This window comes from Hemitrygon akajei, chromosome 1, assembly GCF_048418815.1.
Source record: "Hemitrygon akajei chromosome 1, sHemAka1.3, whole genome shotgun sequence".
NCBI lineage: Eukaryota > Metazoa > Chordata > Chondrichthyes > Myliobatiformes > Dasyatidae > Hemitrygon > Hemitrygon akajei.
The window spans coordinates 125,085,322-125,110,504 of record NC_133124.1 but is presented as its reverse complement, the minus strand read 5'-3'; the positions used below and the strand labels follow the sequence as shown (position 1 = coordinate 125,110,504).

The 25,183-nt window shown below is 43.2% G+C and overlaps 1 protein-coding gene across 4 annotated transcripts in view; it reads left to right on the top strand.

The window, feature by feature from the left end:
• Positions 1–25,183, top strand: part of LOC140730713 (sperm-associated antigen 1-like) — a 147,190-nt gene that overhangs the window by 45,466 nt on the left and 76,541 nt on the right. For all 4 annotated transcript variants that reach the window (XM_073051546.1, XM_073051527.1, XM_073051538.1 and 1 more), the window contains 2 exons: positions 12,205–12,311; positions 13,396–13,537. In XM_073051546.1, the coding sequence (XP_072907647.1) occupies positions 12,205–12,311; positions 13,396–13,537 (249 nt within the window). The remainder of the gene's footprint in view (positions 1–12,204; positions 12,312–13,395; positions 13,538–25,183) is intronic.

Sequence of the window (25,183 nt, the reverse complement as noted above, 5' to 3'; positions counted from 1 at the left end):
AGCCATTATTCCACCTTTTCCAATGTTTCTCTAGCCTATCATTAAAATTTTGATTCCATGCCCCATAGTTATTTTACAGTCCTCTCTACACCTCTAGCATGTGGTTCACTATAACACTGGCCCCGGCCCCCCACTGGTATCACTCCTGATTTGCCCAATATAGTGCCAGTGCTCTGTGACCAAAAACCATTTCTGCTTTTTCAGGGGTCAACTTTATTCACCATTTACGTTTACATGTACAGGTCAATCACCTCGAATCCAGCAGTCAGTACTGTGGTTCCACTGCTGGTTGAGACATAACTTTCGCCAGCCTAATTTCAAATTTCCTACGTTGTTGCACCAACCCGTCGTCATTGTTTTGGTGGCACCATTAGCAAAATAAGCAGTTTATAACACTTTAAAAGAAGCAAGTCATTCCTCTGTGCTATTTTGCCTTTATTTTTATAACCTGCACTTGTCTAGCTCTAGTCATGTCTTCATTGATTCATTAAAAGAAGTGCTTCTTGTGATGTAAAGCGCAAACACCATGCGTTATCTATACAAGATAAGATGGAAGTTCTGAAAAAACGCAACAGTGGTGTGTCTGTGAAAAGCATATGAGATGTATAACATTGGCTCTTCCACAGTTCGATATAAAGAACCAAAACAAAAGCTGCTCCAGTTCTTTGGAACAAGTGACATTATTTCATTGATAAACTAGGACTGAATTATGAGTGTGATTACGGTGAAGGGTGACTTCAGTGTTTCAAGCAGTGACATTGTATAAAATTTCATGCAGTGTGTTGTGAAAAACGGTCAGCAAACAAGGAAGCAGTTGCTGAGTTTGTTGATGAGGTTGCCAAGTTAGTTTCTGATGAAAATTTCAGTCCCAAGCAGGTCTACAATGCGGACGAGACCGCTTTGTACTCCAAGACAAACACTGACTCAAGAGGATGTAGAGTTGCCAACAGGTTATAAAGCAACAAAAGATGATGTCACTGTGTTGCTGCTCTAATGCTGCAGGAACCCATGGGTGTAAGTTGTTAGTCATCAGTAAAAGTTTACTTCCCAGAGCTTTCAAAGGTACGAAGCAGTTTCCAGTAATTTACTATGCCAACAAGAAAGGATGGATTACAACTGACATTACATTGGAATGGTCTTTGTTCCAGAAGCAAGAGCTCACTGTGATTCTTGGTCTGGACAAAACTTGTAAGATAATGCTGATTTTAGATAACTGTGTAGGTTTTCACAAATAAAATGAAGTGAGGTGTTTTATGTTTAAGAACAAACCGAAATACATTTTATTGAACTCCTAAATCTGAACACAAAGTGCGTTAAAAATCCTTTACATAAATATGTAATCATGTCAGACCTGCCTCTTAAAATGAACCCCAACTCAACGTTGGTGGTTGTGAATTATGTATGTATCCACCAATTACACTGCTGTGGGCATCCAAAAGCAGAACTCTTGTAAAGAATAATGTTTATGGTATTTACCTGCTACCTGACTGTATGCCATTAATTCAACCCCCAGACCATTGCATACTATGCTCTTTGAAGGCTAAATATCGCTCCCTGTTTATGCAGCGGCAGTTGACTCTGTCAGACCAGTATCAGAATTTGTGAAAGAATTGCTTTTCATTTAACCACAACAATATAACAATTACAGCAAGGCCATCTCAGCCCTTCTAGTCCGTGCCGAATGCTTACTCTCACCTAGTCCCACTGACCTGCACTCAGCCCATAAACCTCCATTCCTTTCCTGTCCATATACCTATCCAATTTTTTTTTAAATGACAATATTGAACCTACCACTTCTACTGGAAGCTCATTCCATGCAGCTACCACTCTCTGAGTAAAGAAATTCCCCCTCGTGTTACCCCTAAACTTTTGCCCCCTAACTCTCAAGTCATGTCCTCTTGTTTGAATTTCCCCTACTCTCAATGGAAAAAGCCTATCCACGTCAACTCTATCTATCCCCCTCATAATTTTAAATACCTCTATCAAGTCCCCCCTCAACCTTTTACACTCTAAAGAATAAAGACCTAACTTGTTCAACCTTTCTCTGTAACTTAGGTACTGAAACCCAGGTAACATTCTAATAAATCTTCTCTGTACTCTCTCTATTTTGTTGACATCTTTCCTATAATTCGTTTGGCGTTTCTTTTTTCTGAGGGTGAGGTAGTCATCAAGTTGGTTAGAGGTTTTAAGTTCATAAATTCGGCAAAATCACTAATACGGCACTGCACAGACCCCATTCATTCCGGATTTGTGGTTGTCAATCTGTATTAGGAATTTGCTGTGCTGTGTTGGTCAGAGCGCAACAAGTAACAAACAACAACTTTCAACAATTCTGACATAAAAATTAAATTAGTGGTTACAGTACAGATATGCAATAAAATGTGCATAAATATCATCATGCAGTTTCAATGTAGGCAGCATTATAAAAGGTGGTTTAAAGTGTGGTGATGGGAGTAATAGATAGAGAGAGGGTGGGGAAGGCCATCTAGAATGGTTGATCAGATTATGTTCCTGGGGGGAAGAAACTTTTAAGGTGGTATGAAGTTTTCGTTTTAATAGCCCTATAGCACTTTACAGAAGGCAGCTTATGGAAAAGGCAGATTGCAGGGTGGGTAGGGTCAATAATTATTTTTCATGCTCACTTCTTTGTCCTGGACACACAAATCCTGCAGTGATGGTAGACTACAACTAATGGCATTTTCTTTGAGCGATGGATTAGTTTTACCAAATTTATTTGACCTTTGCGAATTTGCACGTGTCTCAGAAAACAATGCACAGCTATTATCTTGGAGATTCTGCTGCTTAATTTGAGCCTTACCTCTTCAAAAAGACTGTAGAGAACTATAAGATGCTTGGAAGTAGGTACAGAGGAGATGCTGGGGTAAGCTTTTACGCAGAGAGTGGTGAGTGCATGGAATGGGTTGCCGGCGGCAGTGGTGGAGGCGGAAATGACAGGTTCTTTTAAGAGCCTCCTGGATGGATACATGGAGCTTAGAAAAATAGAGGGCTATGGGTAAGCCTAGGTAGTTCTAAGGTAAGGTCCTGTTCGGCACAGCTTTGTTGGCCGAAGGGCCTGTCTTGCATAATAGGACAATTGTCTTGAGGCAGGACATGTTGAAGGTGGGTATGATCCTGAGGGATGGTGGGAGCTGGAGATGGTAAGTGACTGGACTGATTCAGTGGGCAATCTTGAAGGGACCAATGAACAGGGGCAAGAGCTGCCAGGAGTCGGTACACAAGGGCAGATCTTGGGTGGACAGCCAGACAAGGTTCCCAGGCCAGTGTAGTTTGGCTGGGTACTGATGGTGGTTAGCCTGGCAGCAATAGGCACAGTTGGCAGCTAGGATATCCCTTTGTGCCCTCTTCCAAGCATTCTGACAGCAGCAAACCAGGGCCAAGGTGGACAAGACCTCCACCATTGGCTTCACCATGGAGATCGACAGGGGTTGGTAGCCTTGAATCATGCCAATGGGTGACATACCCATGGCAGAGGAGGTGTGCAGGTTGTGGCACCGCTCAGCATAGAGCAGAAATTTATTCTATTCAAAGGGTTAGAGGCTGCAAAGCATTTCAGAAACTTTTTTGCAGACTGACTCCTTTTGACTGTCCATTGGTCTGCATACGTTAGAGAGATGACAAACTCACTAAGGTGCAGAGGAGGAAGCAGAAGGCTGGCTAGAAGTGGGAGATGAATTGTGGGCCCCTGTCTGACATGTTCTCCGAGAGGAAACTGGAGGCGAACTACATGTTGAAGAACCAGGTCCGCTGTCTCAGTGGCTGACTGAAGTCTTGAGAGAGCAATGAGATGGGCCACCACTATTATGATCACCATAGCCCCACTGGAAGGTGACAAACCTGTGAGGAAGTTCATGGTGATGTGAGACCACCAGCATTGAGGAACTAGCAGGGGCTGCAGGAGATCAGCGGACCTCTGGTTGGAGGAATTGAACTGGGCACATTGAGGGCAGGAGCTGATGAACTGAAGTACATCTACGACCATGGTGGGTCACTGGAATCAGCATTGCAGAAAATCCAGAGTCTCATGGGCCTGGATGGCTGGAGAGTGGTGAGGAATGGGCCCCACTGGTGTGCCTCAGGTCACATGGCTGCCAGCACGTACATGTTGGTATGTCAGCCTATTCAGGCTTGTGCTGCAGAGCCTGGTAGATCTGGTTCTCAAGATGATCACAGCGAGGATCTATCTTGTTTTCAGCTGGGTCAAACTGTTGTGACATGGTGTCCGTCTTTAGTGTTTTTGGAGCCTGATCGGAAGGAAAAGGTGAAGTTGAATTGCTCGAAAGGGCCCAGCAAGCCTGACGTGGGCTGAGTTGGCAGGTCTGTTGAATGGATATGTGGTTCTGGTGGTGAGTCCAGATCTGGAAGGGCAAGGTGTTTCCCATCTGCCAGTGTCTCCATTCCTCCAAGACCTATTTGATGGTGAGTAGCTCCCTGTTTCCTATTCCATGACAGTGCTGTGTAGAGTTGAACTTGAGTGAGAAAGTGGCATAAGGATGTGTCTTCCTGTGCAATCCTCATTGGGAACGGGATGGCCCAGGACCCATGTCCATAAGACATAGGAACAGAATTAGGCCATTCAGCCCATCGAGTCTGCTCCGCCATTCCATCACGGCTGATCCCGGATCCCACTCAACCCTATACACCTGTTTTCTCGCCATATCCTTTGACAGCCTAACCAATCAGGAAATGATCAACTTCTGCCTTAAATATACACACGGACTTGGCCTCCATCGCAGTCTGTGGCAGAGCATTCACAGATTTACTTCTGTCTGGCTAAAAAACTACCTCCTTATCTCTGTTCTAAGGGGTTGTCCCTCAGTTTTGAGGCTGTGTCCTCTAGTTCTGGATACCCCTACTATAGGAAACATCCTCTCCACATCCACCCTACCTAGTCCTTTCAACTTTTGGTAGGTTTCAATGAGATCCCCATGCATTTTTCTAAATTCCAGAGAATACAAGCCCAGAGCTGTGAAACCTTCCTCATATGCTAACCCTTTCATTCCCAGAATCATCATCATGAACCTCCTCTGGATTCTCTCCAATGACAACACATCCTTTGTGAGATAAGGGGCCCAAACCTATTGACAAAACTGCAAGTGCTGCCTGACCAATGTCTTATAAAGCCGTTCCCCTGAAATAAATGCCAACGTAGCCTTTATGTTCTTTACCACAGACTCAACCTGTGAATTAACCTTCTGAGAGTATTGCTCGAGCACTCCCAAGTTCTTCTGCACCTCTGATGTTTGAACCTTCTCCCCATTTAGATAATAGTCTACATTATTGTTCCTTTTACCAAAATGCATTATCATACATTTCCCAACTCTGCATTCCATCTGCCACAATTGTGCCCATTCTTCTAATTTGTCTAAGTCCTTCAGCAATTGCATTGCTTCCTCAGCACTACCTACCCCTCCACCTTTCATTGTATCATCCGCCAACTTTGCCACAAAGACATCAATTCCATTATCTAAATCATTGACAAACAATGTGAAAAGCAGCAGTCCCAATACTGACCCCTGAGGAACACCACTAGTCACTGGCAGCCAACCACAAAAGGCCCCCTTTATTCCCACTTGCTGCCTCTTGCCTGTCAGCCATTCCTCTTTCCATGCCAGTATCTTTCCTGTAACATTATAGGATTTTATCTTGTTAAGCAGTCTCATGTGTATCACCTTCTGAAAATCCAAGAAAATGACATCCACTGCCTCTCCTTTGTCCACCTGCTTGTTACGAACTCAAACAGATTTGTCAGGCAAGATTTCCCTTTCCAAAAACCATGCTGACTGACTCATTTTATCATTAGTCTCCAAGTACCTCGAAACCTCATCTTTAATAATAGATTTCAACACTTTCCCAGCCACTGAGGTTAGGCTAACTGGCCTATAATTTCCTTTCTTTTGCCTTCCTCCCTTCTTAAAGCGTGGAATGACATTTGGAATTTTCCAGTTCTCACGGAGCATGCCAGAATCAAGTGATTCTTGAAAGATCCTGACTAATGCATCCATTATCTCTTTAGCAACCACTCTCAGGGCTCTGGGATGTAGTCTATCTGGTCCAGCTGACTTATCCACCTTACGACTTTTGAGTTTGCCTAGCACTTTTTCCTTTGTAATAGCATTGGCACTTACTCCTGCTCCCCGACACTCACAGACCTCTGGCACAGTGCTAAGGTTTTCCAGAGTGAAGACAGATGCTAAGTATCCATTAAGTTCATCTGGCATTTCTTTGACCCCCATTACTACCTCACCAGCATCATTTCCCAGTGGTCCAAAATCAACTCTCACCTCCCTTTTACTCATTATACAACTGAAAAAGCTTTTGGTATCCTGCTTCATATTATTGGCTAGTCTGCCCTCATATTTCATCTTTTCCCTTCTTATAGCTTTTTTAGTTGCCTATGTTAGATTTAAAAAACTTCCACTCACTTTTGCTACCTTGTGTGCCCTTTCGATTTACATGGCTTTTATGCAGTCCCTAATTTCCTTTGTCAGCCACAGTTAGCTACCCCTGCCATTTGAGAACTTCTTTCTCTGCGGAACATATCTATCCTGTCCCTTGTGAACTATTCCCGGAAACTTCAGCCATCTCTGCTCTGCCGTCATCCCCGTCAGTATCCTCCTCCAATCCACCTGGGCAAGCTCCTCTCTCATGCCTCTTAATTCCCTTTATTCCATTGCGATACTGATCCATGCGAGTTATGCGTCACCTTCTTAAATTGCAGTACAAATTCAAACACATGATCTCTGTCTCCTCAAGGTTCCTTTACATTAAGCTCCCTAATAAGATCTGGGTTATTACACAACACCCAATCTACGATAGCCTTTCCCCAAGGAGGCTCGGGCACAGGCTGCTCTAAAAAGCCATCTCGTAGGCATTCAACAAACTCCCCCTCTTGCAATCTGACACCAACCTGATTTTCCCAGTTCCCTTGCATATTGAAATCCTCCATTACAATTGTGTCATTACCACTATTACATGCCTTTTCCAGCTCCCTTTGCAATCTTAACCCCACATCTTGACTACTATTTAGGTGTCTATATATGATTCCCATGATGTTTTTTTTACCTTTGCACTTTTTTAACTCTTCCCACAAAAATTCCATATTCTCTGACCCCATGTCACTTCTTCCTAAAGATCAAATTCCATTACTTACCAACAGACCCACACCACTGCCCATGCTTTCCTGCCTGTCCTTTCAATACAAAGTATATCCTTTGATGTTATGCTCCCAACTATGACCTTTCATCCATGACTCAGTGATGCCCACAATTTCATACCAACCAATCTCTAATTGCACCACGAGTTCGTCCACCGTATTCCGAATGCTTCGCGTATTTAAATACAGCACCTTCAGTCCTGCATTCTTTGCCCTTTTGAATTTTCCCTCTCTGGTACAGTTTTACTCTTTACCATATAACCATATAACAATCACAGCACGGAAACAGGCCATTCCGGCCCTCCTAGTCCGTGCCGAACTCTTAATCTCACCTAGTCCCACCTACCCACACTCAGCCCATAACCCTCCACTCCTTTCCTGTCCATATACCTATCCAATTTTACCTTAAATGACACAACTGAACTGGCATCTACTACTTCTACAGGAAGCTCATTCCACACAGCTATCACTCTCTGAGTAAAGAAATACCCCCTCGTGTTTCCCTTAAACTTTTGCCCCCTAACTCTCAAATCATGTCCTCTCGTTTGAATCTCCCCTACTCTCAATGGAAACAGCCTATTCATGTCAACTCTATCTATCCCTCTCAAAATTTTAAATACCTCGATCAAATCCCCCCTCAACCTTCTACGCTCCAATGAATAGAGACCTAACTTGTTCAACCTTTCTCTGTAACTTAAGTGCTGAAGCCCAGGTAACATCCTAGTAAATCGTCTCTGCACTCTCTCTAATTTATTGATATCTTTCCTATAATTTGGTGACCAGAACTATACACAATATTCCAAATTTGGCCTTACCAATGCCTTGTACAATTTTAACATTACATCCCAACTTCTGTACTCAATGCTCTGATTTATAAAGGCCAGCGTTCCAAAAGCCTTCTTCACCACCCTATCTACATGAGACTCCACCTTCAGGGAACGATGCACTGTTATTCCTAGATCTCTCTGTTCCACTGCATTCCTCAATGCCATACCATTTACCCTGTATGTTCTATTTGGATTATTCCTGCCAAAATGTAGAACCTCACACTTCTCAGCATTAAACTCCATCTGCCAACGTTCAGCCCATTCTTCTAACCGGCATAAATCTCCCTGCAAGCTTTGAAAACTCACCTCATTATCCACAACACCTCCTACCTTAGTATCATCGGCATACTTACGAATCCAATTTACCACCCCATCATCCAGATCATTTATGTATATTACAAACAACATTGGGCCCAAAACAGATCCCTGAGGCACCCCGCTAGTCACCGGCCTCCATCCCGATAAACAATTATCCACCACTACTCTCTGGCATCTCCCATCTAGCCACTGTTGAATCCATTTTATTACTCCAGCATTAATACCTAACGACTGAACCTTCTTAACTAACCTTCCATGTGGAACTTTGTCAAAGGCCTTGCTGAAGTCCATATACACTACATCCACTGCCTTACCCTCGTCAACATTCCTCGTAACTTCTTCAAAAAATTCAATAAGGTTTGTCAAACCTTTGCTCTGTCTGCATTTGGACTCAATCATTGGCTTGTCTTTTCTTACATTCATGTTACACCTATCATCTACTTGTAAACCTGCGGGCTCATCCTCAGCTCTATCATCCTGGCTCCCATCTCCCTGCCATATTAGTTTAAACCACTCCCAACAGCTCTAGTAAATCTACCTGCAAGAATATTTGTCCTCCTTGGATTCAAGTGCAACCTATCCCTTTTGTACAGGTCCCATCTGCCCCAGAAGAGGTCCCAGTTATCCAGAAATCTGAATCCCTGTCTCCTGCTTCATTTCTTCAGCCACACATTTATCTGCCACCTCATTCTATTCCTATCTTCACTGTCGCATGGCACAGGCGGTAATCCCAAGATTACTACCTTTAATGTCCTGCTTCTCAGTTTCCTTCCTAATTCCCTATATTCTCTTTTCAGGACCTCCTCCCTTTTTCTTCCTATGTCATTGATACCAATATGTACCACGACTTCTGGCTGCTCATCCTCCCTTTTCAGGATATCGTGCACACATCCAGAAACATCTTGACTTGGTGAGGGAGGTGAGAGGAGTGGTGAATTGGCTGCAGTTTCTGATGAAACAGCAAAAGAAGTTGGAGAAGCCCAAGAGGTGTTGTAGGTGTTTGAGGGGGCACGGTTGGAGCTATTCAACGATGGTGCCCACTTTCTGTAGGACTATGGTTATGCCTTGGGGTGAAGGAATGTAACCAAGGAAGGAAATGACCAGGACATGGAATTACTTGTAGTATGGTCGGTTTTCGAGGAGACGCTGAATAACTGATCAGGTATCAAATATGATAGATGTGGACTTGGGGATCCCTGGAGAAGATGAGGATGTCATCAGTGTAGACAAACACAGACCTGAGTAGCATGTCTCAGAGGATCTCGTTGATGAAGGCTTAGAATATGGTTGGACTGTTGGAATGTCTGAAAGACATCACCATGTACTTGTAGTCGCCAGTGAATGCTACGAATGCAGTCTTCCGTTCATCCTCCTGCCAGATGCAGATCAGATTGTATGCATTCTGTAGATCCAGTTTGCTGAAGATCTGGAGTGTTTTGAGTGAGCTATCCATCAAGGGAAGCGGTTAGCGGTTCTTAATGGTGATTTTGTTGAGTCCATACAGTTAATGCAGAGATGAAGTGCTCCATCTTTCTTCTTGACAAAGAAGAATCCTGAATTGGCTTGGGACTGGGATGGTCAAATGAGGCTGTGCTGTAGCGCTTTTGTAGCTTTATGGCTTGGGTCTCAGGAGGGGAGAGGAGAATAGATGACATCGGGGAGGGGTGGCGCCCGGAAGAAGTGATGTGGTCTGTGAGACGGCAGGGTGCTGGCTTCCCTTTTCACTGAAGGAGATGGTTAAGTTGTGGCATTCCTGTGGGAGTTTGGTGAGGTCAAGACTTTTCTGTCTCCACAGATTTATGGGGTGAGGTCAGCTGAGGGTGCAGGCAAGTGGTCCAGCAGGTAGGCCCCCAACTCAGCAGTGAACCGGTTGACCAGGCGATATGAGGGTTGTGAGTGGAGAGCCAGGGGTAACCTAAGATGAGAGGAGTGTTGGGTAAGTCGACCAGGAGGAGTTGGATGGACTCCCGGTGCTCTCTGATGTTCATATGCACAGGCTGCATGTGCACTCTGACCATTCCAGACCCCCAAGGGACATCCGTCAATTGCCTTGAAACAAGCAGTGAGAGATGGGTTCAATAGGGAGTTCAAGCTGCACACAGACTCTGGTCCAGAAAGTTGTCTGCTGCACCAGAATCCATCAGAGCCTTATGTGTACAGAGCACCATCAGGGTGTGGAGGAGGACTGAGAGTGAATCGGGTTAAGGTGCTGGAATGAGGGGCCAGGGTACCTTACCAATAGAAGGCCCTTCGTCTGTACCTGGTTGCAGTGGGAATTTGATGCACGGGTGGTCAGTGCTCTGCAGTAAGTGCGCGTTGTTTCTCCGCTGCTACTTATGCTCTTTGGAGGTGAAGGGAGCTCTCCCTGCCTGCATGGGATCTGGGGGTGTTGATGATGAGGATCCTGCAGCCTGAAATGGTTCAAGAACAAAACTAGGGTTCTACCTGATGATCTAGAAGGTCATTCCATAAAAGTCTTGCCATTTCAGAGGGCCAGACTGCATCCCAGTTGCCCTCCACCACAAGGGTCTAAAATTCCACAGTGTAATCCAGCACCGAGCATGAGCCTTGACACAGGTGAAGTATCCAATCTGCTGTTACCCTTTCATTTCCAGATGGTAAAAAGCTTGGTGCATCCCAGCCGTGAATTCCTCATATTGATTGCAAATGTGGATTTTATTGACCCAGTTAGCGGCAGCCCAGTTCAGAGCTTACCCAGTCGAGAGAAATGATGAAGGCAATTTTGACTCAGTCCCATAATATTAAAAGAGATGGCTGGAGCTCAAAGTGCAAGACATATTGGGGTAGAAAGTTGTAGCATCCTGTTGGGGGACCATCAAAGCATTTGAACTCCGGTTTCCAGGACTCTGAGGGAGGAAGCTGGCTGGTGTAGGGTTGCTTTATCAAGACAGAGAGCTGGTTGAGAATGGTGAGCAGATGGTCAATGGTTTCCTGCCTCTTCTGGATCATGTACATGCATTGGCGGGCAGCTTCCTTCAGACAAGCAGACTGCTCAGTCAATCACAGATTCACACAGGCTGTCAGGAAGTGAAGAGGAGGCTTGATACAAATGCAGAGCAACAGAGATGATTCAGTGGTGAGCAATGAATTTAATAATAAACTGCAAAATAACAAGCTACATGGGGCCACAACTAAGAGAACAGACATTGAACTTGACAAGGCAACAGTTAACTGAAGGCTAGGAGCAACTGGATGAGGCTGGCTGGGTCAGTTGGTGAACAAGGATTGTAGATGAAAGCTGTGTTTGGCAATTGACGGATGTCCCTTGGGTGAAGAAGAGAAAGGATCTTGTTGTACTGTTGTATAGTTATTTGCTATTGTTTTGTGATTATTGTTGTATATGCTGTTCTTCTGAACTTTGTGTGCATGCTATGTTGACGCTGGAATGTAAGGCGCCATTTCTAGGCTACCCCTAACACATTCTTGGGTGTGTTGTTAACATAAATGAATCATTTCACTCTGTGGTTCAGTGGGCGTATGATAAATCTAAATCTGAAATAGTTCAATAGATTAAACATGAATTTATTTAGCAAGTGTCAATAAATGTAGTGATGTTTGCTTTAAAAATTATTAATTTTCTGGGATCTGGTCATTGTTGGTAAAATCAGCATTTATTGCCCTTGAGAAAGTGGTGGGGAGCTGCCTTCTTTAGCAGCTATTGTCCTCTTTAAAGTTCTTCCACTGTGCTGTTTGATAAAGGGTCCCATTATTTAGACCCATTGACAATGAAGGACTAATTGCTGGTGAGATATCCTTCTTAATGTAATGGAAGCACGATGTTGTCTAAATTATAATCTGAATCATTTTATTGGGGTTTTAATAGTGGATATTGTGCTGTTTACTTTTCTCTTGCATTGTTTACAGCATATCTGCGTCGTGCCACTGTTCACAAACATTTGGGCAACCATCAAGAAGCAATAGATGATTTAAAGAAAGTGTTGCAAGCAGAACCAGACAATTCCATAGCCAAGGTAAGAACAAGGGAACTTTTAGTATGAAACAAGATTGGAACTTAACCATCCGTGTTAACTAATTAGAGATATGTGAGCCAGCATACTTGAAGGAATTTAATATAAAATAGATGGAAATTATAAAGTATAAATTAGGTAGAAGAATACCTTTTATTTTGTTAAACTAAATTTTTCTTTACTATGTTATACTTGGTACCATCAGTAGTTTAAAAATTTGTTCTTTACATATGACATTCCGAAATTTAGGAAGGTGCAAGAAATCTTCCAATTGATCAAGGGAGAACACATCTGAATGTTAACTCTTCAGCAGGTATTGGATTACAGAATATGTAGTATTGCTACTTCAATCTGAGAAAGACCCCTTTTACATTGTGTTCTAGTGAAACATACATTTCTCTGTTTGATTGGACAATGTAAACTCTTTTTTAATAAAGAGGAAGATAAGCTTTATTAGTCACATGTACATTGAAGCATACAGTGAAATGCATCATTTGCATCAAATCATTGGGGATCGTGCTGAGAACCCTGCAAGTGTCGCCATGACTCTGGCACCAACCTGGCACGCCCACAGCTCACTGATCCTGCTCTTCCGCCTTTGGAATGTGGGAGGAAACCTGCGTAGTCATAGGGAAAACGTACAAATTCCTAGCGGAGGACTTCCACTCTCAAGGACTCTGCAACCCACGTTCTTGGCATTGTTTGTTTATTTATTTTGTATTTTCACATTTGTCATCTTCTGCACGTTGGTTGTTTATCAGTCTTTGTAATTTTTCATTGATTCAATTATATTTTGTTCTGTGTGTATGCCCACAAGAAGTTGAATCTCAGAGTAGTACAAAGTATATGGTGACATAGATGTATTTTGATAATAAATTTACTTTGAACAGAGAGTAGCGGGAATTGAACCCCGATCTTACAGCTGGGGTGTAAAGCATTTGCATTAATTGCTGCGCTTCTATGCCATCCTTAATAGTTTAAGTAAAATATAAATGATTTGCAGCATGTGGGATTCCTTTATCATTTACTAAATTAAAAACAGTGTAGTTCAAAGTGATTCACTCGTCTCCTACTTGTTCACTTTCAGAATTTGCTTCAGGAACTTGAGCGGAATCTGAAAGACTTGCAACCTCCCATGAAAACACAGAGGAAGGGGAAAAAGATGCATATTAAAACAATAGAAGACTCTGATGAGGAAGAGCAAAGAGAATGTGCAGACAAAAATAAAGGTGAGAATAGCTGTCAGATTTATCTGTACCCAGTTTTGTTTTCCTTCATCATTTTCTTGACATATCCCCTACACAAATACAAAGTAATCTAAGATGGCATTGTTTTTCTCTTAACCAAAATCTGAACTATTGAAGAATAGATTGAAATGGTCTAAAACACTTGGAATTGTTAGTTTCTTTGTTTCTTTCATGTCTTCACATGCGGCCTTGGAAAATTGTTTGAAGTAATAGAATTTTTTCAAGTTTAAAAAAATACACAGCAGAAACAATTCAACGATGGCTGCTAGTATAGTAGTATAGTATATTACTGCTGTAAAACAAAAAGACCATATATGGACTCCAAAATTAATATGTTTGAGGAGATGAGTGGAAGGGAAGGAGCAATAGCTGGATGTCACCTCTCTGGGTACCCATTTTCAACCCAAAGACTCTCTCTTAAATGGCTTTCTACAATCATTGCAGTTAATATTATTTTATACAAATATTTTATCATATAAAACATATATACACAGTACTGTGCAAAAGTCTTAGGCACATATACATTGCTAGGATCCCTATGACTTTTGCATGCAAAATAAAAACACAGATTTCATGACATATGTAAGTGATGATTAACCTGATTCTGATATGGGTCTCTATTGTGGGCTGATAGTGTGAAGGGAGCAGGGAGAGGGCAATCATGGTAGGGAAAAGGGGAAGGGAGAGGGAAGGGAGCAGGAAACTCCAAAGAGACATTCTGTAATGATCAATAAACCAGTTGTTTGGATTCAGATGACCTTACCTTGTGTCTCAGCCTTGCGTGTGTCTGCACTCATGTCACCCGCACCTCTGGCAGTCCTTCACTGCTACCTGTTACGCACCACTCCCATATCACTTTGTCATTGCATTCCCAACATCCTTTCTCCCTGCCAGATTACAAACTCGCTCTCTACTCCCTTACAGTATTGTGAAAAGTCTTCACTGTCATGTTCTTTTCATTGACTAAAAGAACAAAATCAGTGTAGACACCTAGTGCAGATAATGGACAGACTTAAACAATGCTTTTGACAATTGCATCCTCTGAGCACGGTGTAGTGTCTAATAAGCAATTAAGTGCACACATCTAATGTTAGTTAGAAGCTGTTTGGCAAAAGTCTCCTGTCCTAATTATAATAGTGACATAGTGCCCCAAATCCTGGCAATTTTCTCGATTAGTTTTTGTTCTTAAAGAGTTGTCCCAAAAAAGCAGCTGCCTGATTAACCGGAATCCACTCTATATGATATACTGTATACATGATATGTACACTTTTTAATTAATAATTCAATATAGTTGAAAAGGGAGCATTTCCAGCCTATTATAAAGAGTAACCAGATGATAAAGAATTACTCCACAATTTGTAGACTTTCTTTCAAGGACTGTACAGCTCATGTTCTCAGTATTATGTATTTACTTATTTCATTATTTGCATGATTTGCTTCTTTTGCATATTGGTTGTATGTTAGTGTAGTTATTTATAGTTTTTCATAAATTCTAATGTATTTTTTATTTTCCTGTAAATGCCTGCAAGAAAATGAATTTCAAGGTTATATGTAGCGACATATATGTACTTGGGTAATATATTTTGACCCCTCCTCAGATGATATCTGACCCAACTGAATATCAGCTTCTATTTAATTCATCTCCACGGGGTGGCACTGTTACTGCTAAAAGCACATTGCAGAAACCACTATTTGTCTCTCTGTTGGTGTCATAACCTTTTACAGCTGTTTATTCAAGGAAAGCTTGGACAAGAAAACCACTTTCTCTATCCAATAAATGAAATTAAACAATTGGCAATGAAATATTTCAAAAATTAAGTTTAAGATACAGTTTATTGTATCCTAAAGTCAATTTGTACTGTATATTTGTTTTGGATGATCTTGATATTATATCTCTATCATAAACAGCTTTATTTGTCATATGTTACATTAAAATATCCGAACATACAGTGAAGTGTGTAGTTTATGTTAGTGAACAACAATGTGCTGGGAGCAGCTTGCAAATTTTGCCAGGTTTCCGGTGCCACCATAGCACGCCCACAGTTCACTGACCCTAACCATAAGTATTTAGAATGTGGTGCACCCAGAGAAAACCCATGCAGTCATGACAAGAATGTACATACTCTTTATGGACAATGGTGGGGACCTGTATCACAGCTTGCTCATTTTCAGATCCGTTCCTTATGAATGTAATCATTAGCTTTGGTTCAGTAGAACCATTTAATACTCAAATAGAAGTTGGGAGTTCAAGCATAACACTAGTGTTTCAATATCTGGGATACTATAGCACTGAAGGAGAGACTAGAAGGGCAACCTATATGTAGAACTGGGGGATATGAGCAAGAACCTAAATTAATGTTTCTCTTTGGAATTCATTAAGGAAAGGACACTGAAGCTGGGGGTTAGGGAGGGGTACATTAATTTTCTGTATCTGGAAGGAGGAAGTGGTAGAAATATTGGAGTACATTAGGGTGAATAAATTCCAGGACTTGATGAGATATGAATGAGTTTAAACTAATATGGCAGAGGGACGGGAATCAGTATGATAGAGCAGAGGATGAGCCAACAGACTTACAAATAGATGAACAAAAAAGCTGGATGAACTCAGCAGGTTGGGCAGCATCTTTGTGTTTACAAATAGATGATGAGTGTAACGTGAATGCAAGGAAGGACAAGCCAATGATTGGGTACAATGCAGACAGAGCCAAGAGTTAAATTCTACCACAAAGGTAAAATTCAAAAGCGTAAAGAATGCAGGACTGAAGGTGCTGTATTCAAATAGGTGTAGCATTCGGAATAAGGTGGATGAACTCACGGTGCAATTAGAAATTGGTGGGTATGATGTTGTGGTCATCAGAGCCATGGCTGAAAGAAGGCCATCGTTAGGAGCTTAATGTTAAAGGATATACTTTGTATCGAAAGGACAGGCAAGAAGGCATAGGCTGTGGTGCGGCCCTATCAGTAAAAGATGGAATTACATCTTTAGAAAGAGGTAACATAGGGTCAGAGAATGTTGAATCTTTGTGAGTGGAGTTAAGAAATTTCAGGGGTAAAAAAAAATTATGGAAATTATATATAGGCCTCCAAGTAGTAGCCAAGATGTGGGGTTAATATTGCAAAGAGAGCTGGAAAAGGCATGTCACAAGAGAGGGGATGTGTTGAATGTCCATGAGATGGCATTTTAGAGCAGCTTGTGCTTGAGCCCTCTCTGGGAAAGGCTATCTTAGATTGGGTGTTGTGTAATAACTCAGATCTTATTAGGGACCTTAACGTAAAGGAAGCCTGAGGAAGCAGTGATCATACTATGATTGAAGACATAACTGCAATTTGAGAAGAAGCATAACTCGCATGTATCGGTATCGCAATGGAATAAAGGCATGAAAGAAGAGCTTGCCCAGGTGGATTGGCAAGGAGGACAGCAGAACAGAGTTGGCTGAAGTTTCTGGGAATCATTCACAAGGGACAGGATAGATATGTCTCACGGAGGAAGAAATTATCAATGGCAGGGCTAGGCAACCGTGGCTGACAAAGGAAGTTGAGGACTGCGTACAAGCCAAGGAAAGGGCATATAAGGTACCAAAAGTGAGTGGGAAGTTGGATGATTGGGAAGTTTTAAAAATCCAACAAAAAGCAACTTAAAAAGCTATAAGAAGGGAAAAGATGAAATATGAGGGCAGACTAGCCAATAATACAAAGCAGCATACTATAACTTTTTCAGTTATATAATGAGTAAAAGCAAGGTGAGAGTTGATGTTGGACCACTGGAAAATGATGCTGGCGAGGTAGTAATGGCGGTCAAAGAAATGCTAGATAAACTTAATGGATACTTTGCACTGTCTTCACTCTGGAAAACACTAGCAATGTGCCAGAGGTCTGTGAGTATCAGGGAGCAGGAGTGAGTGCCATTGCTATTAAAAGGAAAAAGTGCTAGTGTTATGACCTCAGCCCCCTCCTTTGTGAGAATCGCAAGAGAGAGAGAGAGAGCCTTACGGTTTGGAATGTGGGCTGGTCGCTCAACAAGACAAAAGCCTTGGACATAGCCATTGTCTTGGGAGACACCTTTGTGGAATAAGGAACTGGCCTACGTGCAGACCCTCAGGGCAAGGTGAGATGGGTGATGGGGGAAAGATTGCCTCGCCCCCCCCCCCCCCCACCCTGATGGACATCGACAACCCTGCCAGTCCAGATAAAAGGTGGGCTGCCGAGGCGGGGCCTCAGACGCACCAAGGAGACACCCGAAGAAGACACGATAGTGCTTCCCGTTGGAGCGGGAAGCCATTTTGAAGGAAGCCACGTGCGTTAGATTCTGGATCGGGAGTTTGTGGCTGGAACCAAAGGACAAACCATTTTAACTAACAACAGGGATTTGCTTCGCAAAGCCGACGGGCAAGTGTTCCTTCTCTCTCTATCCAACACGTGAAATGTCAGCGGTTCCCGAAACAGGGAAGCCTGCAGACTTTGAGTGACTCTTATACCCAATTGGACTCAGTATGCCCTAGACAACGATAGAGCTCATTTTTGATTGATTATTACTACACCTGTGCTTTAGATTGAGTTTTGACGATGTATATGATCTGAATGTTTTGTGGTAACCATACGTTTGTGCCCCTTTATAAATAAAAACATTTGAAAATAGTAGCACCAGGCTTCAGCGGACCTATCTATCTTTGCTGGTAAGTCACCCGGTTACTGGGGAACGTAACAAGTGGGGTGCTCGTCCCAGATTTGAAACCAAAGGGGAGGGTCAGTGAATCGGGCTGTAAGTCCAAACTTAAATCTGGTTACGCAGGTAGCCAGACAGGAAACCAGCAAAGATGGATGTGGGTGAATTTATGAGAAACCCGACTGTAGAGGCGCTAGGCACAGCTACCAAATCAGACTTGGTAAATCTTGCAAAGGGGTTAGACCTCACAGAGGTGAGGTCATCAATGAAAAAGCAGGAAGTGCGAAGGGTCATAAATCAGTATTACATTGGGAAGGAGGTGTTTGCAGCTGAGGATTTGGAAAATATCCCCGAAAAGAGATTAGCGAGTGGGACAGACCAGGTAGAGTTGGAGAAAGTAAGGTTGGAACATGATCTTAAAGTAAAGCAGCTAGAAGCAGCTGCAAAGGAAAAGGAAAAGGAAAGGGAGCAGGTGTTCAAACTAAAGGAATTAGAGATGAAACGGGGTCATGAGCTCCAGCTAAAGCAGCTAGAAGCAGAAGAGAAAGAGAAACAAAGGAGCCATGAATTGGAGCTGGACAGGCAAAAGCAAGAGCAAAGAGCTCAAGGGCAAGAGAGAGAGGAGGGGTTTGATGTTAGTCGGGCATTGAGGTTGGTCCCCCCCTTCGAGGAGACGGATGTTGATAGTTATTTCTTGCTTTTTGAAAAGGTGGCAGTGAATCAGAAGTGGCCCAGAGAGCAGTGGGTGGCGTTGTTACAAAGTGTGTTACGAGGGAAAGCACAGCGGGCATATGCTGCGTTGCCCCCAGAAGGGGAAGGGAATTATGACCAAGTAAAGGAGGCCATTCTCCGAGGTTACGAGTTAGTACCTGAGGCGTATAGACAAAGGTTCCGAAATTTAAGGAAAGGGTGGAATCAAACGTATACCGAGCTAGCCCATGAGAAGGGTGTGCTCTTGGACCATTGGTGCACCGCGGAAAAGGTGGCCGAGAATTATGGGCGTCTCAGGGAGTTATTTTTGATTGAGGAATTTAAAGGTTGTGTTCCGGAAGAGATCCGAATGTATTTAAATGAGAGGATGAATCAGTCCATCTCAGAAATTGCTAGGTTCGCAGATGAATATGCCCTAACCCACAAGACAAAGTTTTCCTCGCCAAAAAGTTACCCGAGAGACCGTCGGAATGGTAGGGAAAGCCCGCCGGCTGAGGCGGAGATCCCGCCGGGAGCTAGCAGAAAAAGTGAGGATAACAGGCAGGAAACCTGGAGATTTCCTGGTTTAACCTGTTTTAATTATGGAAAGGTGGGTCATATTGCATCTAAATGCTTTGCTCCGAGAAAGGAGCCAGAGAGAGAGAGAGAGAGCAGCGATCCCTATCGGGCGTGCGGTGGTAATCAGAAAATCGGCAAGAGGGTCCCAGGGGAGCAGAGAGCGCGAGGGGTCAGAGATTTATCTGTCACCCGGAACCGTGTCTGTGAGGAAGGGGGACCCGCCTATCCCCGTACGGATTTGGAGAGACACGGGGGCGGAGCTATCATTAATTAGCCGTAACGTATTACCATTCGGACCTCCGACGGGCGAGGTAACCCTGAGGCATAGGAAACTGGACCGAGGTAGTGCCTTTGCATAGGGTCCTTCTAGATTGTGAGTTGGTGTCGGGACCAGTGGAACTGGGGGTCCTACCGGAGTTGTCAGGGGAAGGCGTGGATGTCCTTCTGGGTAATGACCTAGCGGGTGGGAAGATTGGAGCAGCCGTGAAGCTGAAAACCCAGCCCGTGAGAGTTGAGGCCCCGCCCATAGAGTCCCCGCGCTATCCCGCATGCGCGGACACTCGCAGCCTGTCGAGAGCGGCAGCTGAGAAAGCGAGCAGTTTAAAATTGGCCCAGACGTCTTTACCGACCCTGTGCCACGAGGGTTTCGAGGGTGGTAAAACGAGGAATAGTAACGTAAAAGGGGATAAAGGAGAGAAAGGAGAGAAGGTAGATCCTCCCTTAGCGAAGAAAAAGGTCCTAGAGGTAGGAAATAAAGATGAGAAACAGATAAAGCTGTTAAAAGGTCCAGGGTTGGACCTGGATGAGGTGTTCACGATAATGAAATGAGGGCAGTCCTCAATGAAAAGGATGCCATTACCTTGAAGAAGTCTGCTGGATTGGTAGATGAGGTTGTTCCAGCCCAAGGGGTTGAGTTTACTTTGGAAGTGAGTTGCCCAGAGAGTAACTGGGAGGATCAGAGGAAGTTAGAATTTGAAAAGGGTATGGGTATTGAAAGCCTGGAAGAGGCCAATGCCCCGTTTGAGTGTGTCCAAGATGGGGATGCCCATGGTCCTAAACACGGAGCTCAGAAAAAGTCTGAGGTATTTGACTCGGCTGGACGAGACGGCCGTCCTTTTGGATCAGATAGACTTGGTTCGGGGAAGAAGGTGTCTGTGCTGAAGGGGGTGTTCAGAGTTAAGGTGGAGTTTACGAATGGGGAGATAACTGTTGTTGTGGAGGAGAATGGTAAATCTGTAGTTCCCAAATCGAAGGAAAAAAAGTTGAAGTCTAGATTGATGCCTGCGCATCGATTACAGGTTGATTTGGAATGTAAAGGGGCCTCACACGCTATTGTTATTCAAGAAAGCACTGTGAGGAAGCTGAAATTTAAAAGGTTCAAACTAAAACACATCAGCCTGTATGGTCTTGACAAAAGGGTTAACTACCTGTGTAGCATTAAAGAATTGGGCGGAAATTCCCATGATGGACTAGGTTGGGGATATGGAGTTAAGAGAATAACCTTCGTGGAAAGGAAAGGCGGGAGAGTACCTTGCCAAATTACTCAAGTTTCCCAAGGGGGGACTCCCCGGGAAAGAGGCGATGGTCAATAGAAGTTGTCATTTTTAAACAGCGACGCCGGTTGTACGGGTTTGCGCCCAAAGCCTGTGCATAATAAAGACAACCCCTTTGGAGACCTGCCGGTGAAATAACACGACCGAAACGATTAGTATTTGTATAAACTTTTGTAGATGCACCTAAGCTAAGATCACACCTCCTTAGTTGTGTTGCTGAAGAAAATAAATAAAAATAGGTGGTTATTGAGCTGAAGTTTGATGCTACCAGACTTTAGTACGGTACGTGAGGTTAAGATATTAAAGAAAGGGGCACTGTAATTGTTACCTGTTTAGATACTGACTGGAATGTATAACGGTAGTACTCTGTGAAGAGAAAAGCTTGTGTAGTATGTTAGAGTCCAGAAAAAAATCCTGTATTAACTTGTTTTTAACCGCTGGTAAAAAACTTTTAAGAGGGGAGGTGTTATGACCTCAGCCCCCTCCTTTGTGAGAATCGCAAGAGAGAGAGAGAGAGAGAGAGAGAGAGCCTTACGGTTTGGAATGTGGGCTGGTCGCTCAACAAGACAAAAGCCTTGGACATAGCCATTGTCTTGGGAGACACCTTTGTGGAATAAGGAACTGGCCTACGTGCAGACCCTCAGGGCAAGGTGAGATGGGTGATGGGGGAAAGATTGCCTCGCCCCCCCCCCACCCTGATGGACATCGACAACCCTGCCAGTCCAGATAAAAGGTGGGCTGCCGAGGTGGGGCCTCAGACGCACCAAGGAGACACCCGAAGGAGACACGATAGTGCTTCCCGTTGTAGCGGGAAGCCATTTTGAAGGAAGCCACGTGCATTAGATTCCGGATTGGGAGTCTGTGGCTGGAACCAAAGGACAAACCGTTTTAACTAACAACAGGGATTTGCTTCGCAAAGACGACGGGCAAGTGTTCCTTCTCTCTCTATCCAACACGTGAAATGTCAGCGGTTCCCGAAACGGGGAAGCCTGCAGACTTTGAGTGACTCTTATACCCAATTGGACTCAGTATCCCCTAGACAACGATAGAGCTAATTTTTGATTGATTATTACTACACCTGTGCTTTAGATTGAGTTTTGACGATGTATATGATCTGAATGTTTTGTAGTAACCATACGTTTGTGCCCTTTATAAATAAAAACGTTTGAAAATAGTAGCATCAGGCTTCAGCGGACCTATCTATCTTTGCTGGTAAGTCACCCGGTTACTGGGGAACGTAACACTAGGCAAACTCAAAAGTCTTTAGGTGGATAAGTGACCTGGACCAGATGGACTACATCCAGGTGTCCTGAGAGGGGTTGCTAAAGAGATAACGGATGCATTAGTCATAACCTTTCAAGAATCACTTGATTCTGGCATGGTCCCAGAGTACTGGAAGATTGCAAATGTCACTCCACTCTTTAAGAAGGGAGGAAGGCAAAATAAAGGAAATTACAGGCTCTTTCTCCTTCCCCACATTTTGAATGTACTCCTCATCTTTTTTTTTGTTCAGTCCTGCTGAAGGGCCTCGGCCCAAAATGTCAACTGTACTTTTTTCCATAGGTGCTACCTGGCCTGCTAAGTTCCTCCAATATTTTTTGTGCGTTATTTGGAATTCCAGCATCTGCAAATGTTCTCTTGTTTGAAATTATGGGCCGGTTAGTACAACCTCAGTGATTGGGAAAGTGTTGGATTCTATTATTAAGGATGAGGTTTCGTGGTACTTGGAGACTAATGATAAAATAAGTCAAAGTCAGCATGTTTTCTGGAAAGGGAAATCTTGCCTGACAAATCTGTTCGAGTTCTTGGAGGAAGTAACAAGCAGAGTGGACAAAGGAGAGGCAGTGGATGTCATTTACTTGGATTTTCAGAAGGCAGTTGATAAGGTGCCACACATGAGGCTGCTTAACAAGATAAAATCCTGTGGCATTACAGGAAAGATACCTGCATGGATAGAGGAATGGCTGACAGGCAGGAGGCAGTGAGTGGGAATAAAAGGGGTCTTTTCTGGTTGACTGCCAGTGACTAGTCGTGTTCCTCAGGGGAACTGCCAAAAATGCCACAGGATTGTTCAATTTTTGTCTCAGCTGTCCACAGAACATTGTCCCATAAGGATTGTAGAATATCCAGGTGGTCTTTTGCAAACTTGAGACGTGCAGTAAGTTTTTTTTTTGTAGAATAGTGGTTTCATCCACAGTGTCCTTCCATGAACACCATTCTTGTTCAGTATTTTTCTTATAGTGGACAGAGACTTTAGCACATTCTAGAGATTTCTGCAGCTTTTGCTGTTACCCTTGGTTTCTTTTTCATCTCCTTCAGCACTGCACATTGTGCGCTTGGTGTGATCTTTGCAGGATGCCCACTCCTAGGGAAAGTAGCAACAGTACTGGGTTTTCTCCATTTGTAGATAATTTCTCTTACTGTGGACTGATGAACACTCAGGTCTTTAGAAATGCTTTGTAGCCTTTTCCAGCTTCATGCATCTTTACAATTCTTCTTCTAAGGTACTCTGAAAGTTGTTTTGATCAAAGCATAGCGCAGATAAACAGATCTTTCTTGAGAAGAGCAGGCTCTGTTAGTAACCTGACTTTGTGTGTCCTTTTTATAGGGTAAGGCACCTCTGCAACCCAACCTCCAATCTCATCTCATTGATTGGAGTACCTGACTTGATATAATGTTTGTAGGAGGCATTACCCAAGAGGTTCATGTACTTTTGCCTACAAATACATGTAACATTGGATCATTTTTCTCAATAACTAAATGAACAAGTATAATGCTTTTGTATTATTTATTTAATTGATTTCTCTTTTTCTTGTGTGAAGATCTGATCAAATTTTGGGTAATATTTATGCAGAAATAAAGAAAATTCTACAGGGTTCACGAACTTTCTAGCACCACTGTAATTTGAATGTGGGAAATCATGCCTCACAAATCTGATTGATTCTTTTAAGGGAGTACATACTAGGAAGATTGATGAAGGCAGAATGACAGATGTGGTTTGTGTAGATTTAAAATGTTGTACATGGTAGGATTGTCCAGAATGTTAAGGCACAAAGGATCTGAAGCATGCTGATAAACCGGACCTGAAATTGGCTTGGTGATAAGAGGGTAGTGGTGGATGGGTGTCTTCTGATTGGACATCTGTAACAGGTGGTGCCCTACTGGGATTGATGCTAGGATCTTTGTTGTTTGTAATATATGTATATAAATGACAGGGATGACAATGTAGATAAATTGACAGACAACAACAGAAATTAATGGAGTTGTAGATGGTGAAGAAGATTGTCTCGGGACACAGCAGGACACTCAGTGGCCACTTGTACATCTGTACACCTACTCATTAATGCAGATGTCTAATCTGCCCATCATGTGGCAGCAACTCATGTATAAAAGCATGCAGACATGATCAGGAGGTTCAGTTGTTGTTCAGTCCAGATGTCTGAATTAGGAAAAAATGTGATCTAAGTAGCAGTTCTGTGGGCAAAAATGCCCTGTAATGAGAGCGATTAGAGGAGAATGGCCAGACTAATTCAACAGTAAGTCAAATAACCATGTGTTACATCAGTAGATGCAGAAGAGCATCTCTAGTCATACAACACATCAAAACTTGAAGTGGATGGGCCACAGCAGCAGAAGACTACAAACATATACTCAGTAGCCAAGGTACCTCCTTGTGGCCATGAGTGTAATTACAATGATTAAAGGGATTTTGGACAGGTAACTGGGTAGGAAAGGTGTAGCGGGATACAGGCCTAATGCAGTCAAACTAGATTACCACAGATGAGCATCATGGTTGTCAAGGATGTGGTGGGCTGAAAGGATCCATTTCTGTGCTGGACATTTCAAAACAGCAATGTCAAATTACCATGTAGCCCTGCATTACAGGGGGGTTGTATTCCCAGAAAAAAACATCAGTGCTGTGATTTCTTTTCCCCGCTGAATGCTCTGTAATACAGTACTATGCAAAAATCTTAGTGAGTCTGTAAATCTGGCAGGAGCAAAGGATGTTGGGAATGGCGAGGGTGGAGTGCTGCTGGATGGGTGTGGGACAGGTGACAGAGAAGGAACGCTGGGGTGGGAATTAGTGCGGGTGCAGACACACCCAGCCCTGAGACACCAGGCAAGGTAATTTGATTCCGAACA